The sequence below is a fragment of the Manacus candei genome, unplaced genomic scaffold, assembly GCF_025592945.1.
Source record: "Manacus candei isolate 608988 ecotype Guabito, Panama unplaced genomic scaffold, ASM2559294v1 h1tg000057l, whole genome shotgun sequence".
NCBI lineage: Eukaryota > Metazoa > Chordata > Aves > Passeriformes > Pipridae > Manacus > Manacus candei.
Genome location: NW_026138105.1, coordinates 11,137,700 through 11,155,947, shown reverse-complemented (window position 1 = coordinate 11,155,947; position 18,248 = coordinate 11,137,700). Strand labels below are relative to the sequence as shown.

Genomic DNA, 18,248 nt, shown 5'->3' with positions numbered 1-18,248 from the left:
GACAGAATGATGCACCTTTTTTTGTCCCATTTCAAAGAACCCAGGAAGCAAAGTTTTCTTCTATAAACCCAAATGTATAAGCACCAAGAGAGCATTTCTTTGGTTCAGTGAGGCTTCTATTCCAGATACCCACTGCAAATTAACATCCTGAGTTGTGGTTGGGTGCAGCTGCAAGTAAAAATGTTGTTTTCTGTATAATTTCCCCCCCTTCTTTTATCCACTGAAAGCCACAGCTTCTGACTGAGCAAGACAGACAACTGGTTTGATACTAGTGTCATGACTAGAGGAAGAAAAAGCTTAACCATCTTTCAAACAGCTCTGCCTGACAAAATATAACTACTTAGTTATATTATTAGTCAGTAGTGTGTCACCACTAAGTCAAACAGTGAAACACAAGCTACTCTCCATTTCAACACCATGAACAGAAAAGTGCATACCCTGTCTGTTGGCTCTTTCTCCACCTCACCTTTGATTCAATTCATTTCTGCATCCCACTCATTCCCACCTGCCCTGATGTTCCCTGGAGGGGCAGAAAACCAAAAAGAAAAAGAATAAACATCCTCTAGTCGATGAGATTATTCCATGAAATATTTCATTTATTTGGGGCTTTTTAATTTAATCTTCCCTTCTCTCATCCAAAAACACTAACTTCACATTTTTTGGTTTGCTTTTACTATGATTTCTTTTCCTCGGAGAAATTGCTGTGCATCAGATACCAGCAGTCGCTATTGGCCTTGTTTGAGAGCAACCAAAATTCAGCCCAGATGGTGGAGAAAGCACAGCTTCAGCTTTGAACAGCTGAAACATTTCACTAATACTTTCAGGAAGGGATTCTTCTAGGTGGTCAAATGAAGGAACTTCTGGAATTATTTTGACATCTGCATGTTTTTAACACTACACATCTCCAGACCCTGATGCCACATTTACTAATAAAACTGATAAAAAACACTTGCCAAGTACTCTAAAGGGACTAAACATCAAACTATGCACTTAACAACATTACCTCTTGGCTTTAATACACACTGATGAAGTGAATAAATAAAAGTGTGATGACTGAGTAGCTTCATAACTACCACTCGACTACCTGTGTTCATTGTAGCATAAAGCATCAATTAATAGAAGGAAAATAAACACTGAGCCTATATTCAGGTAAGCCTATAACATGTAGTATCAATGACTGCCATAAATCATAAAAAGAAAAAAAAAAAGCCACCACAGTCTGAGAAAAAACTAAGAGAAGCTACCAAGGGTCATATTCCACACTTAATTACCTCCTCCAGTTTTCATTATCAGAGCCATTCATCCTTCATGCTCTGAAAACCCCTCCTGGTCTGCTTGTGCTAGAGCCACTCTGAGCACCACAAGGTCACAAAGTGCTGAGGGCAGGGACTGGCAGTCGGTTCTACCCCCAGTGTGCTCTCAGAGTGAGGAGCAGCTGAGGGTTTTGCTCCTGTGGGTTCCTTTATCTCCAGTTTAGGAGTGCCCTCTGTTGGGGACAGGCATCACTGGAGATGCTACCACTCTAAAAACCTGTTTCTGGAGGAACATCTTGCCACAGGAAAAACCAGCTTCTCCCTTCCAGACGTGGAAAAGCCACAATTTTCAAAGTGTTCAATAAGAGAAGCCCCATAAATAGCTGCACACTTCCAGCCCTGTAGTCCTGCTCACACTTACTTTAGGTTCAAGCCACACTGAGCTGAGTTTAAGAGGAAATAACACTATTTCAGTAGAGTTGGTTTTGTTTTCCCTTCTGTGATTAGCACTTCTATTTAAACTGTAATATTTTGCTGTTATTTATAGTGGCAAAACATAGCCAGTGATATCCTGAACCCACACAACACCTAATTTAGCATGTTGGTGACATTCTGCTCTCTATGAAAGCTGCTGTCTGGCAGAGACCCACCAGTTCCTCCAAGAGTTGGAGAGTTCAAACTGCTCAACTAGTAATTTCCCTCATCTTTGCCAAGAACTTCACTACTACTACCACCTTCTTCTGAAGGCAGGGATGAAGAGAGCATCCACTCTGGTCTGGGGCTGGAACAAGATGGTCTTTAAGGTCCTTTCCAACCCAATCCTATGCCTCCATGACCTACATGTTGTCTTGTGAATTCCATGGTCAGAACAGTTACTTTTCTCATGCCCATGTAGCACTGAGGGACAGAAGTCATCTACAACCTGATGTCAGTCTAACATTTGAGGACACCACCACAGCCCTCCCTCCCCAAGGAGGGAATTGTACTAGAATCAGATACTCAGACCTCTAAGTTAAACAAAGGAAAAATTTTATTCCATGAAAAAGAACAGTTTATTTTTAAAAACATATTTCCTTTCCCCTTCAGTGAACAAGCTATAGTATAGACAAAACTTATTCTTTTTGGCTAATGATAGAATATTCCATTTTAAATAAGAATGACCAGTTTAGCCAGCAAACAGAAGTCCTAAAAAGGTAAGTTTCCATAGCTATCTTTTAGTAGGATAGTACCCAACAACCAGGGAAGAGCTCCATGAGAAGCTTCCAGGAGACCATAGTGACCCTGAGCAGAGTCTTTCACCTGGGGAGGGCAATTGAGAGTAAAGAGGTTGGAGAGTCTACTACAGGCCAGGCTTTTCCACTTAGTTATGCAGATTTGAGTACCAGTAAAACCTGCCATCAATTGTTGAAAATTCAGCAAAAAAAAAAAGAGAGGAGGACAGGAAAGAGCTCAGAAGAAAAAGTTAGACTCTCCCCCTCCCACAACACATTGCTGCTGAGTATTCTTGTCTCAATGGAATGCATTTTGTATACAAAAAAACCCATTTTCACTCAAACTTACTGAAGGAAGCCCTAGCAGAATAACCTCTAAACAACTGCTAAATGTGTGAAAAAGAACCAGAGAGCCTACTAAAAACAGCCTTTGATTTCAACACAGAGCAAAGATTCATTTGAGAACACAGGAATTTGGAGGAGAGTCTGTCAACAAAAGCCTCTCTTTGGAGGAGAAAAGAACCCAGCAGAGTTTTTCTGGAACAGTCCTACAGCAACAGTACAGCAAACCAGCAACTCCTCCTAGAAACACTGTGCACAGGAGGCACATTTAGTGAGTTTTTACACATATGCCAAGATACCCTGCAAATAAAACTGCTCCAGCATCAATCTATTTAGTGATTTTCTTCCTCTGCTGTGTTATCAGTGAGCTGTATAGACTTATCTTTCCCTTTGGGTGCATCACGGCTCAGGACATGAAAGTCCTCACACTGCCCTGGATGACAGCTCTGCAGATGGGACACAACCTCAGATTGAGGGCACAGTCTCTACAAGCTACCAGGTGGCCACAGGGAACAAACACAACAGACACATCTCTGTCCAGGCACACTTTGCACATCCTTTCCTCTTGCAGGCGGCGGAGCTGTTCTTCTGTGCTCAGCTGAGACTCATCTTTACCAGAAAGGAAAAAAAAAAAAGCCCAAACTGTTAATATTCTCACAGCTCCAGAGTGCCAGTCCTGGCAGCTTAGGAAGTCACACTGCAACTTGTTTGTTGTTTTGTTCAGAGACTGACTGTGGACATGGCAAAAGTACCTTTCAGGCAAGGTTCATTTAAACTGGAAGACTACAGCCATTGTAACCTGGCTTATCTGCACAAGGTTCAGTTTATCTACACATGCTGGACTGAGCAGGGATAGAGATCAACATCACTTTACTGTGGTATGTAAATTATCCCAATAAACTGGATTTTTTTTTTAAACAGTCTGATTCACAGTGAAACTCTAATTCCTGAATAATTTCTAATGCAGGTACCACTTAAGCAAGCACATTCTCCCCTTCAGAATTAAAAAAAATAAAATAAAATCAATTAATATAACTATTATTGATGCCATTATTCTTAAATTCATCACAATTATGCCTAAGCTCAATTCCACCACCACTGTCAGCCCAGAGCACCTGATTCCTTTTGCTGCACAGATTGCATTTCTTCTCTTGATGTTCCAGCCTCCCTCCGAACAGGATCTGTGTAACCAGGAAGAAGATGGTATTAAATGCTACCCTTGTCTCCCTCTCCAGACAGTGCTGTGTGAAAAGATGAAGGATCTTGGATCTCAGGAGCCTTTGGCTACACACCTCTTGACTCTGCTCTTAATTTCACGTGCTCACTCACTATATAAGTGAACATCTATATCAAGGCATGTCCACATCACATTCTCTCCTCAAAGCTGGTTTATCTATCAGACAGCAAGAGCCATCAGCTGTGCTTTCCTACTATTTAATCACATTTTCAGTTTTGTGAACTTCTCTTTTTCATGTTAACTCCAGAAATGTCAGACCATGCTATGGAGACAGGAGCCTTGGAAACTGCACCTTCAAGTAAACCTCGCTTGGTAAACAGACTCCACAAAACAGGTAACAAGACAGACAGATAAGTTGAGGAAGCTACATATCATCCAGACAAGTAGTATGGCTGTTTCTGATCAATTTATTGATCCAATTTTAAATAGGTTTGGAGTAATCATCCATCCTAGAAGCTTTGCTTCAGACAGCTGCCTCTGTCTGGATCAGATGTGAATTCATGCACAGATCTCCACATTGTGGAGCTGCTACTGCAGGTCTAAGGGCAGTGGGAACCATTGAAGATATCTACACCAGAGCCTAGTGGAGGCAGAGATAGTCACTGATAACCCAGTAACCACAGCTCCTTCAGGTTTCTTTAAATCAGAATCCCATTGTTCAGCCTACCCAAGAAAGGCAGGCTTGTGGGCATTACTCCTCTTAATTCCAGCCTAGGAAGAGAGAAGACAGACCTGCAAGACACCACAGCAGGGCTCAGGGTGAAGGAAGAGGTGACACCCCCCAGACCAGGTGTGGAGCCAGGCCTACCTCTGCCTCCCACGGCACCGCCGCTCTCGGCCCGGCCCGGCTGCAGCAGATCTGAAACCAGCTCAGACTCAGAAAGGTAGAAAGCCCCAGTCAACCCAAATTTATTCTCTACCAGGTTTGCCACACAAGTGGGGTCAAAGCCCATCTGCAGGACATTGTGCACTATGTTACGCTGATCCTGAGAAGGATGAGCCAGCTCTTTCCAAGCACTCAGAGGATCTGTAAAGCAGCGAGCAGATACTTTACCAAGAAGGCAGAACTTTTTGCCCCAAGTGTGCCATTCCCCAGAGCTATTATATATAAATTGGTATTAATATACTCTTAAACACTCCTCAAGATATCTATATAGCTAGACTAACATTCAGATTTACAGTTTTTGCTTCCAATCATAATTCACAAGCAAGTTAATCAAAAGCAATTTCATAAAAGCCCAGGGAATAATTTTGGATGGTTTATTCCACTGTATCAGTAAACTAAGTCTCCCTCTATCAGTGAGCTAAGTTTGGCCTCAGTCCAGAATCCTTATCTTTGTTTTCACGTCCCAGAACAGAAGCCTTAAAATTGTTTTCATGAATATCAAGTGGAACATCCCAATTGAAGTGTCTCCTACCTCAGTCTAGCTCAACCATTCATCAGTAACAACAGAAGTAAGAAATTCAGCTGGCAGCCTGTTCAAAGACTTAAGTCTTGTTTAAGCTCATGGGAGCCAAATTTCACCTGCTTAAATTTCCAGGAGCAACTGATGAATGGGAATAATCCCCAGGATCAACAGCTTCACAAACATCTAGACCCTCTAGCTGTTCTCTCGTGTCTTATCAAGCTTGTTTAAAATGTTGCAGTGTGAAAGACTCTACAGACAGACAACAACATCAAGAGCATGCACAAGTCAAAGGAACATTGGGCAAACACTCAAAACTCACACCATTATCCAGGCTAGCTAAGTGTCTCTGGTCTTAGACTAAGAGGTCTCACAAGAACAAGTAATTTTGTTTCTTGAGCTAGACACTTTCCTAAAAACAAAGTGAAACTGCTTCTGGAATATCAAAACATCTCACAAATACCATGTCTACAGAGTGCACAGTAGCTGGGGTGGGGTGGCAGAACTGAGACCACACCACTTCCAACAGAAGATGAAACACTGAAGATGTAATCACAGCACTGACCTTGGGAAGGAGGGGAATCCTGTTCAGTCTGCTCCCAGGAACGCCTCTGAAAAATGACACAAAAAGAAGCATGTGTTCAAAACTCCCCCATCTACCAAACCTCCATCTACTACACACAAAGTACATAATGACTCACTGGAGCTAGCAGGGTGGTAGAAAAGGTCTCCTGAACACTGCTAACAAATTCTCTCCCCTTTGAATGCAATAAAAATTCACACCTATAAGTAGAGAGGTTTAAACATATTAGTACAGGATCTCTCAAGTCAAAGTAGCATGAGTAGTTTGCATTTTAGAAGCAAAGGGTGGTATGAGTTATGAGAAAACTGCTATATATTCATTAAAGATAGGGTATCATGGGGTTTCTCACTCCCACTTCCTGCACAAAGCTTGACAGTAAGAAGTTCATGATTCCTCCCCTTTAATTCAATCTTCATGTTTTGGAATAGACCACAGAACTGTGATAAGAGAGCAGTTCACAGAAAAATAGCCATAAGAACTGCTAAAGAAACCCAAGGTTTACAATACATTTATTTTTGTACCTCAGAGTAGTAGTAATCAAAGCTGTTTGACTTTGTGTCAAAGAAAGTGATTTTAATTGAACTCTTAGATAGTGAACTCTGGGTCAAATTAGAAAATCTCAGGTCTGAACTGTGCCATGCTACCTGAGCTTGAATATTTTATTTTGCTTTTAAAGTGAGAGGTTCTAAATATTTCTAGCCTATGGGAAAAAAAAAGCCAAATCTATCAGTGTAAAATGCATGACCCATCTTTTGATCTTGCTGTGAGGGGCACTTGTGAACTCAGACTGACTTACTCTGGATACCATTTGGCATGTTCCCTCCAAGGATCATCTCCGAACGACCAGCTCCTCACACCTCCATCACAGTAAAAGCATCTCACTACATCACCTCGTCCTGAAAGGGATATCAAGAGGTTATTTTATATCTGAGACACTGGGTGCTCTACTGACCCTGGAGGAGAACCTGGGGAGGGACTGAGCACAAAGCACAGGCTGACAGAACAGATGAACACGTGACAATTTACCAGCACAGTGCAGGGGCAGGAAATCAGTTTGAATTCCCAGAGCTGCAGCTGGTTGAGATGATTCCAGACCTGGGTCACAAGCTAACAGGCAGCATGAATGTGAGCACCTGAGCTCCCATGTGTTCACACACACCTTACCCAATCCCTCCTCCACCCTATTTAGAGTAGAACTGTAGGTAGTTATACCTATAAACACACTGTTCACTAACCACAATCTGCCATAACCAGCAGGCACAGGCAGGCAGTGTACACAGATTCCATCCCACAGGTATAAGAACTTGCCACAACGTGGTCCCTGCCTGCTCTGTGCTTCTCTTCAGAGAAATCACAGGGGGAAAAAATCCAAACACCATTAAGAAGAACTGCAGATAAGTGCCCTGCCCTGAGGACACTGAAACAATGTCAGTAAAGGCTGCCAGTGAGCTTGGGTCACAGGCATGATCTCCCAAGCACTCATGTTTGGCTTCACTCAGTGCTCGGTTCCAGAGTTCTCCAGGTCAGGGGACTGCTGGGGAGTGCCATGTGAGACTGCTGTGCCTAATGAGTCCCCAGAGTAAGTCTGTGCTGGGCTATCAAGCAGCTCTGAAAGTGATAAATCTAACACAGAACACAGCTTTTTAGTTGGATTTATAGCAAGATTTGGGTTATGCAGTTTGAGTGAAAACCTTGCAGAAATTGAGATGTACTAGCAAACTAACCTGTCACTTCTTCCAACTCAAGCTGAAAGAACAGAAGGGCAGGTACTTGGGCTTTCCTACATCCCTGTCACTGACAGCTCAGATTTTCCCAGCTATCACAATATTTAAGGCTGTTTTTTTTCCCCGCTACCATCTTTACCAACAAATGCTACTTAAATAAGTGGAGAAAGGGAGAATTCAATCGTACTTCAACAGTGATTCTGAAGTGTTCAGGGTGTTCAGGTTTGTTTCTGCTTAGGGACCTTTAGTTTATAGAACCTGCCTGTGACTTCCTTCCATATCTCAGTTTCACATGCAAAAACAAATAGATTCCTTCATATCAAAGTCATCACACTAGTAACACACAAGTATCCCTAAATTATTAGCTTCCAAAAACCAGAAGGACTCCCCTCAATATTTAATTGCAGTCAAGCATTAACATAGTGTAAATATTTCCTCTGATTGGTCAATCCAAAGGGGAATATTTCTTTAAAACTATTACCTAATAAGCAAAGCCTTCTCAAAGGGAAACAATAATGTTATATTGATATTCACATGCATGTCATTACAAGAAATATTGCCTATTTTACTAAAAAATTAGTATCTTATTTCTGAATTACAAATCTGGAGTTCTTAGAGCAACAACTCACAGTGACAGCCAGATGGGCTGACTACCTACAGATTTCACTCAGATTTGGGGGTTTGAGAAGAGAAGGCTTCAGTGTAAGACACCTTATAGAAAATATGGCACGCCAAGCAAGCTCCTCAAGTCCTTTTAGAAGTGCAACTAATAAACAAGCTCAATGGATCTTAAAGCACACACTTTTCTTCCAGTAAAACATTTGTTCAAAACACATCACTTTCTCCACTCATGCTGGCAAGGGAATTCACTTACTAGTGGACCCCTCATTACTCAAACAGGAGTTAAAGTTGAAGTAAATTTTGCACAAGCAGCAAGTGAAACAGCACATTCTGAAGGAAGAATGCGGTTTCTAACTATAACACACATATTTGCAAGCATTTGTAAAAGCAATAAAACATAGTGCAACTTTCAAAAGTTAACTTGAATAAGAGTTAAGAATATCTCCCCAGGGTACCTACCTGTGTAAAAGAACCCTGCACTGGCCAGTTGCTCTGGACGAACGTCAGAATTTTGTGGCCAGTTCTCAAAGGTAGAGAGTCTCATCTCCTCTGTGACCATCTCTGGGTATTCTGGTTCATTGGGCAGGGCTGTCTCCTCACTGACTATCCCCTGCAAGAGACTGAGGAACTGCCCATCCACAGTGTCAAAGATCTCCTGAAAAGACAGCATCTCTTGGTTCCCAACATCCTCACCACAAATGTATTTACAGGAAGGGAAGAAATTCAGGTGCTCTATTATGGGGCAGTCCCCGGCTCTCCAGTCCTTCAGGACGCCCCCGCAGCAGAAGCACTGCACTTCATCCCTGGGACCCACGTAGAAGAACCCAGCCTCGACCAGATCTCGGGGGGACACAGGTGAGGTGCGTGGCCACCGCCGGAAAGTCCTGAGTCTCCTCGCCATGCTCCTCATGCTGGAATCGAAGAGCTGGGAAGAGGCAGCCCCGCGCTCCGTCCCCTCGGCCGGTGCCGCGTCCCCCATGGCCCTGTTCTGAAAGAGAGGATGAGAAATCCCAGAGCAGTCAGCTGGGTTCCCAGCGTCAGGCAGCTCTCACCCTGCGTTATTTGTTCCTCATCCCCGTGTATATTCCAGAAAGCTCCTGGTCTGGACAAAGCTGAGCTTGTTTCGGAATTGCAGCCCAAACGCAGAGCTGGTGCTTCTGTACTTTGCTGTTGAACTTTTGCTGAGCCCTCACTAGTGTCTGATGGGAAGGGACCAGCACTTTCAGAGCCCCCCTGCCAATTTATAGGAGAGATGGAACACAGAGTGGAGGGGGAGGGCATAACCTGTGCTGCCTCCCAAGCTGAGCCAATCCAGCTTTAGGCATCTGATCTGTGAGATAAATCCCCAGTCATTTTGATCAGCCTTTAAACTACTATTAAAATTTTTTTATTCCTAAAAGCAGATTTCAGCAGGCATGCCATAACAAAGCAGAGAACAGCCACACCCAAACAAAAAGTGTCTCATCAACTCCAGTTTACGGCCAAACACTACACAAATCAGTAGATTTTTCATAATTGTATTGTCCTAATTAAACAGTGAATATCTAGAAATACCTCTATGAAAGGGCTTCCCCAGGGGATAGCCTAAAATAATTAGGTGCACATGGCTGGCAAAGACACACTCAAAATGCCATACAATAGCACAACTGAAAATAAGGAACAATTTAACAAGTTACATCAAAGGAATTCCTTTGGATTGAAGTGTGTGATTAACTGGTAGATGCAATCAACTTTTTTTTTTTTTTAATTTATTGCCCTGAAGATCCTTTCACCACCTAACTCAACAGGTAAGTTCATCCCAAGGAGGTGAAAATTACCTACTGGTTATCGGGGCTAGGCATTATAAGCACACAGACCCCAAAACATCACACAGGCAAATATAAGGAAATACAAGCAAAAAAATATAAATAAGCACCCTAAAAACCTATGGGGTTTCAAAGTTGGTACAGCACATTAAGATAACTACAGCAGTGCACTCTTCAGAATAGGCACAGAATAAAATACAAACAAGTGGAGACCACCTGTGTAGCAGCTACTCTGCAGTAAAAACCATCACAAGGACCATGAAGGGGCTTAAGAAACACTCAAAGCAGTATATCTCTGAATTATTCTTCCTCTTAACGAAGTGCTGCAGCACATTTAGGGAGCAAAAACAAACTTTAGAGGGCATTTTAGTCACCAGACCGCAGCCAGAGTTAATAAATCCATCCTCCATAGGTATTACACATTTAGTGAGATTCTAAGAGCAAAAGCTTGCTCAACCATATACATCTCACAGTGAAAGGTAGCAAGGAAGAGAAAATTTATTAGCAACTAGAATTTTCTTCTATGGTGACAGAAAGCAGAGTTGCAGGAAGCAGCTCTAAAGTTTCAGAAACTGAGCTTTATTTAACACAATAAAGTGGTTACTCAAGAACTATGTCACTGGTATAGAGAAAAATCCATACAAAAAGAAAAAAACCAAAGCCATTAAGTCCCTGATACCCAGCAGAATTTGCAAGCTAAGCAAACTGAGGAGCACACAGTTTTTATCAGCCTGCACAGCAGATTTTGCTCTCAGAACACAGAGAAACAACAGAGAGGCTTGTTCATCAGGCACAGCTCCACAGTCAGTGCTGCTCTCGTATTGAGCCCTAACAAAACAAAAGCTATAACTCTTGAGCTACAACAAATGCTGGGTTTCACCTACACAATGAACAAGTTCTCAGCCTACTTCCACTTCGGAAATACACATCAGAGCAAGTTTCGTGGCAGAACAAGACCAAAATTATTTCTTCCACCAAAACCTTCTTTTTTTATATAAATGAGAAATGCAATATCAGAGAAAAAATATATTTATCTTTAGCTTATGAAGAACCCCATTATGGTTTACTTGCACTGAAGACACTTATATGCTCTGCAGAAAATTCATTAGCTTGGCTAATAAGGCTCTTCAAGTTAACATTTAAAATAGTTACAACACCACTAAAAGCCAACATTCTCACACAACCCACTACTTACACATTAATATAAAGCCAAAGCAACATTACAGCTCATATCAACACTTCCTTACAATTACACAATGAAAATAAAATTATTAAAACCAACCCCAAACCACCAACTTTACCTGCAACCTGAGAACAAAACTCCAGAACACTTCCATGAACTAAAACTCTCTCAACTCCACAAGCTTCACACAAGTCTCTTCCCAACAACAGCAAAGACTCTTTCAAACAAGCAGAAATTTTTCCTTGGTGGAAGTAAACCCAGCTGCCTCAGAGGCTATTTCTAATGCTTTGTTTTCCCCTATTGGCTGGGTTTTGGGCTGAAATTCCCTATTGGCTAATGAGTTCACATTTGATCTTAATTAGTGTGGGGGTCATCAGGGAAGAGTAAAAAGATAAGCTTGAACTTTCTCCAGGAAGAAACCTTTTGGGTCCTTCATGAAAATAATAATAGCAACTAAGTCTTGGGATCCTGTTAAAACCAAGAAGAGTGCCAGGCATGACATCTTGGTTCCTATGATACAGTGACTCCCATCTTCCTGCTGAGACTCTAATAACAGTATTTCTGCATTTTTTTCAACTTGCTCTCACATGTGTGTTTTGCACCTTACATTTCTTAAGAAAATGTACTGTAAAATTAACGGATAAATAGCAAGAAGAATTTTCTCAAGACAGCTTGAACAGATTGCCTTGGCTTTACTTTGGGATCAACGCTCTTTTGCTGCCATTGCATTTTCATATTTTGAAATCTTCCTATTCCTTTGCCTTCCTGTGGTCACAATTCAGAATGGAAGATTTTAAAGGTAGTTTTGAAGGCCGCAATTACTTGAAAATGCATTTTCATTTACCACATTTCTGCCTGAGAGATGAAGCTTATTCTAAGATGTGTGCTTGACAAAACATCAGTTCTCTGTGCAAACATAAGAACACAGGTGGTTTCAGTTTATAAAAAATGATAATTTAGGATTTTTCTTTGAATAAAAAGATCCAGAGTCCTTTTTGTTACAGGCAAGTCTATACAAATATTTTCATTACAAAGAACAGTGCTGGTTTTTTTTTAATTAAATGCTCTTTAATGAAAGTCCCTGAGCAGTAGAGGGCAGTGCTCATATACAACATTTACAGAATCTTGTAACCAGCGAATGTGTTGGGGGTTTTTTTGTCCTTAATGAATTTATATGTAATAAAATACATATAAAGATAATTGCACATTCTCTTCTGCTCCACGGATCCTGTTCTTTCTAATTCTATGTTGATTTTTGAAGGATATGTCCTAAAAACCTAAGATCCAGATTTAGCAAAATCCCTCCTACAGAGGCTGTTTGGGGACTGCTGATGGGTTCTAGCAAATCACTTGTTAATTTATAAAATTATTGATAATTTTGGTCTTATGAAGCATTTTACAAGCAATGAACACATCTTGGGCTGCCTGTAACCACCTGCCTTCCCACAGGTGACCTTGAGAGGTGCACTGGGTAGCCCCCAGTGTGACTGTTAAAGAGGGAAAAGCTGTATAAATCTCATAGGAGCTCAAAAGCACCTTCTGTGTTAGTTAATTGACAGCATTTGACTGATTCTGGCAGGGATTATTAGGGTTTTTTCTCTGTATACACAACATTCTCCCATCATAGAAGCTTCAAGACAGGTTTAAGGTTGGTTTTATATGGGGATACACTTGTGATTTTGGGGAGAACGTTTCACCAACAAAGCAAAGCTCAGGAGGACTGGTGAGATGATCATAGCAGAAGAAGATGAAGTGACATCAAGTATGGTGCTGAGAGCAAGTAAAAATAAGTCACTGTGTATAAATGATGGGGAGTTTATTATAGCACACCAAAATTTGGAGAGCAAGTAACATATTCAGTAATGTGTTGTATGCAGCTAATACTGACCTTTTTTAGCAAGTCATATACATTTTTAGTCCCTTTTCAGAGAATTAAGATGTCCTACTGAACTTCCGAATGCTTCTTAAAACGAAGAGTGTCGTGAGCTAATGACAAACAAATGTGGGAATCAGTAAACATCAATCAGGAGTCCAGGATAGCTCAGTGATAATGATCAACAGTGCCATCACTAGACAGTGATTTGAAACACTCGATGAAGAAAAGAATATAAACATAATTAATCAAAAATATGTTTACTAACATCAACGTGATTTGGAAGGAAAGCAATCAATAAATACAAGGGCCAAAATATAGCTGGAGACAGCATGATGAAGAGCTAGAAAGGGCTGAAGTGACTGGAGACCCTGGAAAAACTCCAGCAGAATTCAGCATCTCTAACCTCGAGGTGCTACACAGCTGTAAGGGGATGAAGCTGTTCCATGTGGGTTAGCTAGAGGAAGACTAATGTGCTTTCATCAATAAATTAAGCGTTTACTGAGGAAAGAGGCTTTTATAGCAGGGGGAAAAAGGTATCAGTTGGCATAAACAAAGAAACAGGCTGGAACACAGATAGAGGTGCCACAGCTTGCCACTGCAACTGGTGTGTAAAGGAGCTGGATATCAAACAAATTTATGACATAATTGCTATTCTCACTTGCTCAGAACCACTGTTAACCACTATGAAGACAAGGATCCATTTTTCAGAACAAAACATTCAGACTTTGTGATATAACTGCTTTCCAGCCTGAAGCAGAGTAGACAAAATCATTACATTTGTAGCCCTAGAAGTAGATGATTGCTGCTGTTTCTGCATTTAGGGCCTTGCTTCCCCTCTTCTGGTTGCCTCTTCTTTGTCTGTCGTCCTTCAGCTTCCTTCACACCGAAGGGCCAGCTGGTCTCATCCTGCAGCAAAGCACCTGCACTCTCCTGCTCTCCAGGGAGCTGCTGTCACTGTTCCTGCCACAGTGAAATCCGGGAGGGTGCCTGACTGCTCAGCTGCCTCCCAGTGCAGCGCTGAGGGACCAAAGCACATCGCTGGCTCTTGACACAGAGCTCCACAACATCCATAAAACAACTCCACTGTGGACAAGCAAAAGGATCCAACCCAGTGAATAATGACAAGACACAGTGAAAAGTGACTGGTCACCCCTGGGACAAACACAAAGTCATTCCCTTAGGGCAAAGCTCAGAAGTCTCACTTCGCTGTTTCATCCAGCCCAAGGTTCTTTCTTTTCCCACAGTTTTACATCTAAAGGGATCTTCTCTGCCTAGCAATGTCTTCCTCGCTGCACTTCTCTCGGGGGACTTTTCAATAATAATGAAAAACAAATTTAACACATTAATAATACTAAATGATTTATTGCTCCAAACATTAACAATCACTAATTCTGAAAAATGTTGCTGTGAAGTAAATCAAAGAATCACAAAATAGTTTGGGTTGGAAGGGACCTTAAACACCATCTCATTCCAACCCCCTGCCATGGACAGGAACACCTTCCACTAGACCAGATTGCTCCAAGCCCTGTCCAACCTGGCCTTGGACATTTCCAGGGATGGGGCAGCCACAACCTGTGGCAGGGTCTTACCACCATCTGAATAAAGAATGTCTTCCTAACAGTGAATCTAAATCTCTCCTCTTTTACTTTAAAACCATTCCCCTTTGTCCTATCACTGCATGCTCTTGTAAAAAGTACACATACTATAAATACAGACTGCCAGAACTAATGCACAGGTGAGTAACAGATACCCATCTTGTGATTTCCTAAGGATTCAACTCTTTCAATCTCCTGCCCTAGTTCTTTCTCCTGGCCTCCCCTGCCATGTCATTTGATTGCCTCAAAACTTTATGTATTGTAATAGCTAGAAATAGCTAAATGTAGCTTGCAACATGATTCATGAAAGTGCTTCAAATCCAATCCTATTAATACACCAGCCCACAGAACAGAACACAGTACATATCAAAAGGAAAATCTGCAAAGCACAGCAGATACTCAAAAAATCACTGGAGGAACTGGCCTTAAAATCCTATTGTGATTTGAAAGAAAAGCAAACATGCCCCTTCCTTGGAATGAGGAAAATCCTTTCATAACTTCATGATTTCAGTGTCCAGCCTATTTTAAAAGCTATTTCTTCTATTGAAAAGTGGGTTGAAAATGGTTCAATGCTTTTTGAAAAGGTAAGTGTTTGTAGAAAACACTTCCTTTTTTATTTCATTAAATGGCTTTTGGAGCTGACAAATTTGAGTTCCTTTTTCAAGGGTCTTTTATTTCCCTCTTTATTTGGCTTTCTATCCCTTCCCATCTTTTCCAGTGAACATAAACACCATAAGGGAAAAAAAAAAGAAATGAAGAACAAACCCAAACCCCACCTATTATTTGTTGCCATTTTTTTTCGTTTGTTTCCCACAACATTCTGAAAACTTCAAAAAAAAAATTTTAAAAATTCAATACTGGCCCAAATTGAATGAACTGTTTTCAGTTTGCAGCAGATCAACAATCTAAAGATCCAAAGAGCAAGTGGAGGGAATTACAGTTTCTGGAGAGAAATGTAGGGCTAAGTACAATTCCCACAGTGAGCATGGAAAACATGAATGATACTCCCTTTCTTCCTCCCTTTCTAAGTAGCATCGGGCAGGTTTCCCCAAAGATCAGTTGTGCTTCTCCTTCCTCTCTGCTCCTGCCTCTCCCTCTCGCTGACTGACCATTTCCTAATTCCTTCTGATTCTGACATGGAGGAGCCTCACATTTGGGCTCTATTCCCTCTATCTACCCAAAGCCAGGAGGTACAGGAACAGAAAACATGTAGCCTCGTGTAAACTGAGTGGCATTGCTGCTCCAAACTGCTCACAAGTTAAACTAACAACTCCTCAGAAGAGATTGCGATCCACTTGTGACCGAAGCACCTTCCACCATTCAGTCAGTAAATTACCTTCAAAGAAGGACTTGTCAGGCATTGTTATGACTCTAATGGAGCTCGTCCTGCTTTTTAATTGGTGGAAAACCAGCCATCAAGAATCATAGGAGCAAGAGTGAGTTGCCAACCATGAAGATGAAGAGGGAGACACGGGAGAGTCCTGGCGCTCAGTTGTTGCTCCGCTGAGCTCCTTGTCTTGCAGAGAACAGCCTGTGTGACGCTGATGTCAGATGGGATCTGTTCACAGGCCACACTCTTTGCATATGATTTCCCTCCTCACGTTTTTCACAAAAAATGTGGCAGTGACACGAGAGAGAGAGAAGAACAGATACAATTTCTCCGTGTGTCTGTTTTTATTCTCCACCCTAAAATGATGGAAATGAACGCTGGGTCCTTTTTTTGGTAACATTCCACGGGGGTGTGAGGCGCAGGAGGGAGATGATTCCAGCACGGCAATATTTTATTTTCCTCCCTGTTCGTAGGAGAGAGGGCTGCATAAAATCCCTTTAAATTCTAAATTAAACAAATAAACAAAAAAATCCAAAACACTAACAAAAGTATTCTGTAATTTACACATGAACTCTTCTTAGATTTCAGAGAGTGTTGGCACAGGAAGAAAAAGATGTGTGTTACTTTTTCTTACACTAGAGGAACATACCACCATACTTCTCTCAACAAAGCCAAAACCAAGCCAAACCCTGTGGTACCTCCCGGGTTACAGTGTTACACTCCAAGAGTATTCTGAATTATTTTATATATATATATAAATATGAATATTGCCTTGTCTATATCCATCAACTGAGTCTTCTTGTCTTACTGGTTTTATTCCTAAAAGATCACGTGCTTTTCAATGGATAGACAAGATCATTCTTAACGTTACCAGGAAGAACAAACAATTCCCATTTTCCTAATGCAAAATTAAAAAAAAATACTCCCACAACAACTCAGGTGTACACATGTATGTATGTGCCTGACATGCTGCCTTTGAGTTCAAACTAACAGGTAGAGCCTCCTAGCAGAGTCCCCTGTACCTTGGGATGCTGGAGCAAACACAGTTCCAACATTCTGCCCACATGCACTCATGGTGAGGATGATTCACAGTCACATCGTTTCTATATCAAGACTGGTGAACATACCCAATCACATGGACTCTGGAGCAGTGCCCATCACCCAAACATCCAGCCTTTCCCTTTTCCTTCTGGACAGATGTTCCCCTCTCCAGCCATGCTGCTCACTGTTTTTCCCTCACGTTTGCTTTGGAAGCTCTGCTCATTGGAAGGCCTTTCCAGCTCACTCAGGAGCTCTCCAGAGCACAGACTTACTGACTTGGTCCATAACTAATGGAATGGCAACAGGCCAGGTTGGATGGGGCTTGGAGCAACCTGCTCTGGTGGAAGGTGTCCCTGCCCATGGCAGGGATTGGAACAGATGATCTCTGAAGTGTCTTCCAACCCAAACCATTCTGGGATTCTAGAAAAATATCAACTATTACTTGCAGCCTAAGGCAAACAGAGAACCCAAAGTATCTTCAGGTACTGAGGATGAAAGTACCTCTCCTCCTTCCTTATGTCTGGATGTCTGATCAGAAAAAGGACAAAAGTGGACCACTCATTGCAAATATTTTATTACGATAATAAGCACAAACTCAAACTACCAATTTCCAGCCATGTGTACATGGAGAAGACTCTGGTTTTAACTGTGTCTAAAGGAAAGGATGATCGCGAGGACTAGAATTTGCCACTTTGACCCCCAAAACTAAGCACGGAGATGTTACAAGTCTTCTTAACTTCTGGAAGTTGCCCTGCTGAAATCAACACAAGCCCGGCTAAGGGGGCCATGACTCCACCCGGGTTCTGCAAAACCCCTGGAAGGAAAAAAAAAAAATTAATCTGATAGTTCTTATCACGAGGGGAAGCTGCAGACAGTGATGAGGTCTCCCCTCAGCCTCCCCTTCTCCAGGCTGAAGAGACCAGGGGCGAGAAGTGGGGTCAGCGCTGACACATCGCCCTCAGTCCCCTCATCCTCTCAGTCCCCACTCCCCTCATTCTCCTCATCCCCCTCATCGCCCTCAGTCCCCTCATCCTCTCAGTC

General features: G+C 41.9%; 1 protein-coding gene across 2 annotated transcripts; it reads right to left on the bottom strand.

The window, feature by feature from the left end:
• Nucleotides 1-3,111: 3,111 nt before the first annotated feature.
• BIRC7 (baculoviral IAP repeat containing 7) lies at nt 3,112-9,356 on the bottom strand. 2 transcript variants are annotated; one of them, XM_051803144.1, is made up of 7 exons: nt 8,837-9,353; nt 6,829-6,928; nt 6,151-6,232; nt 6,015-6,060; nt 4,852-5,070; nt 3,922-3,987; nt 3,112-3,415 (listed from the first exon to the last, which is right to left on the bottom strand). In XM_051803144.1, exons 1-7 carry the CDS (start codon nt 9,285-9,287, stop codon nt 3,213-3,215), a joined length of 1,167 nt encoding a protein of 388 aa, XP_051659104.1. In that variant the 5' UTR covers nt 9,288-9,353; the 3' UTR covers nt 3,112-3,212. The 2 variants fall into 2 exon arrangements, with proteins under 2 accessions (XP_051659104.1, XP_051659103.1); XM_051803143.1 differs by lacking the exon at nt 4,852-5,070 and having other exon boundaries at nt 8,837-9,356.
• Between the last annotated feature and the right edge of the window lie 8,892 nt (nt 9,357-18,248).

Excerpts from the sequence above, each read along its gene's own strand:
- BIRC7 (XM_051803144.1), bottom strand. The coding sequence starts at position 9,287 with ATGAGGAGCATGGCGAGGAGACTCAGGACTTTCCGGCGGTGGCCACGC. Across the intron at positions 6,233-6,828 it reads CATGCCAAATGGTATCCAGA|GTGTGAATTTTTATTGCATT; the intron begins GTAAGTCAGTCT and ends CTCTACTTATAG. Across the intron at positions 3,416-3,921 it reads TGTGCAGCAAAAGGAATCAG|ATGAGTCTCAGCTGAGCACA; the intron begins GTGCTCTGGGCT and ends TTTCTGGTAAAG.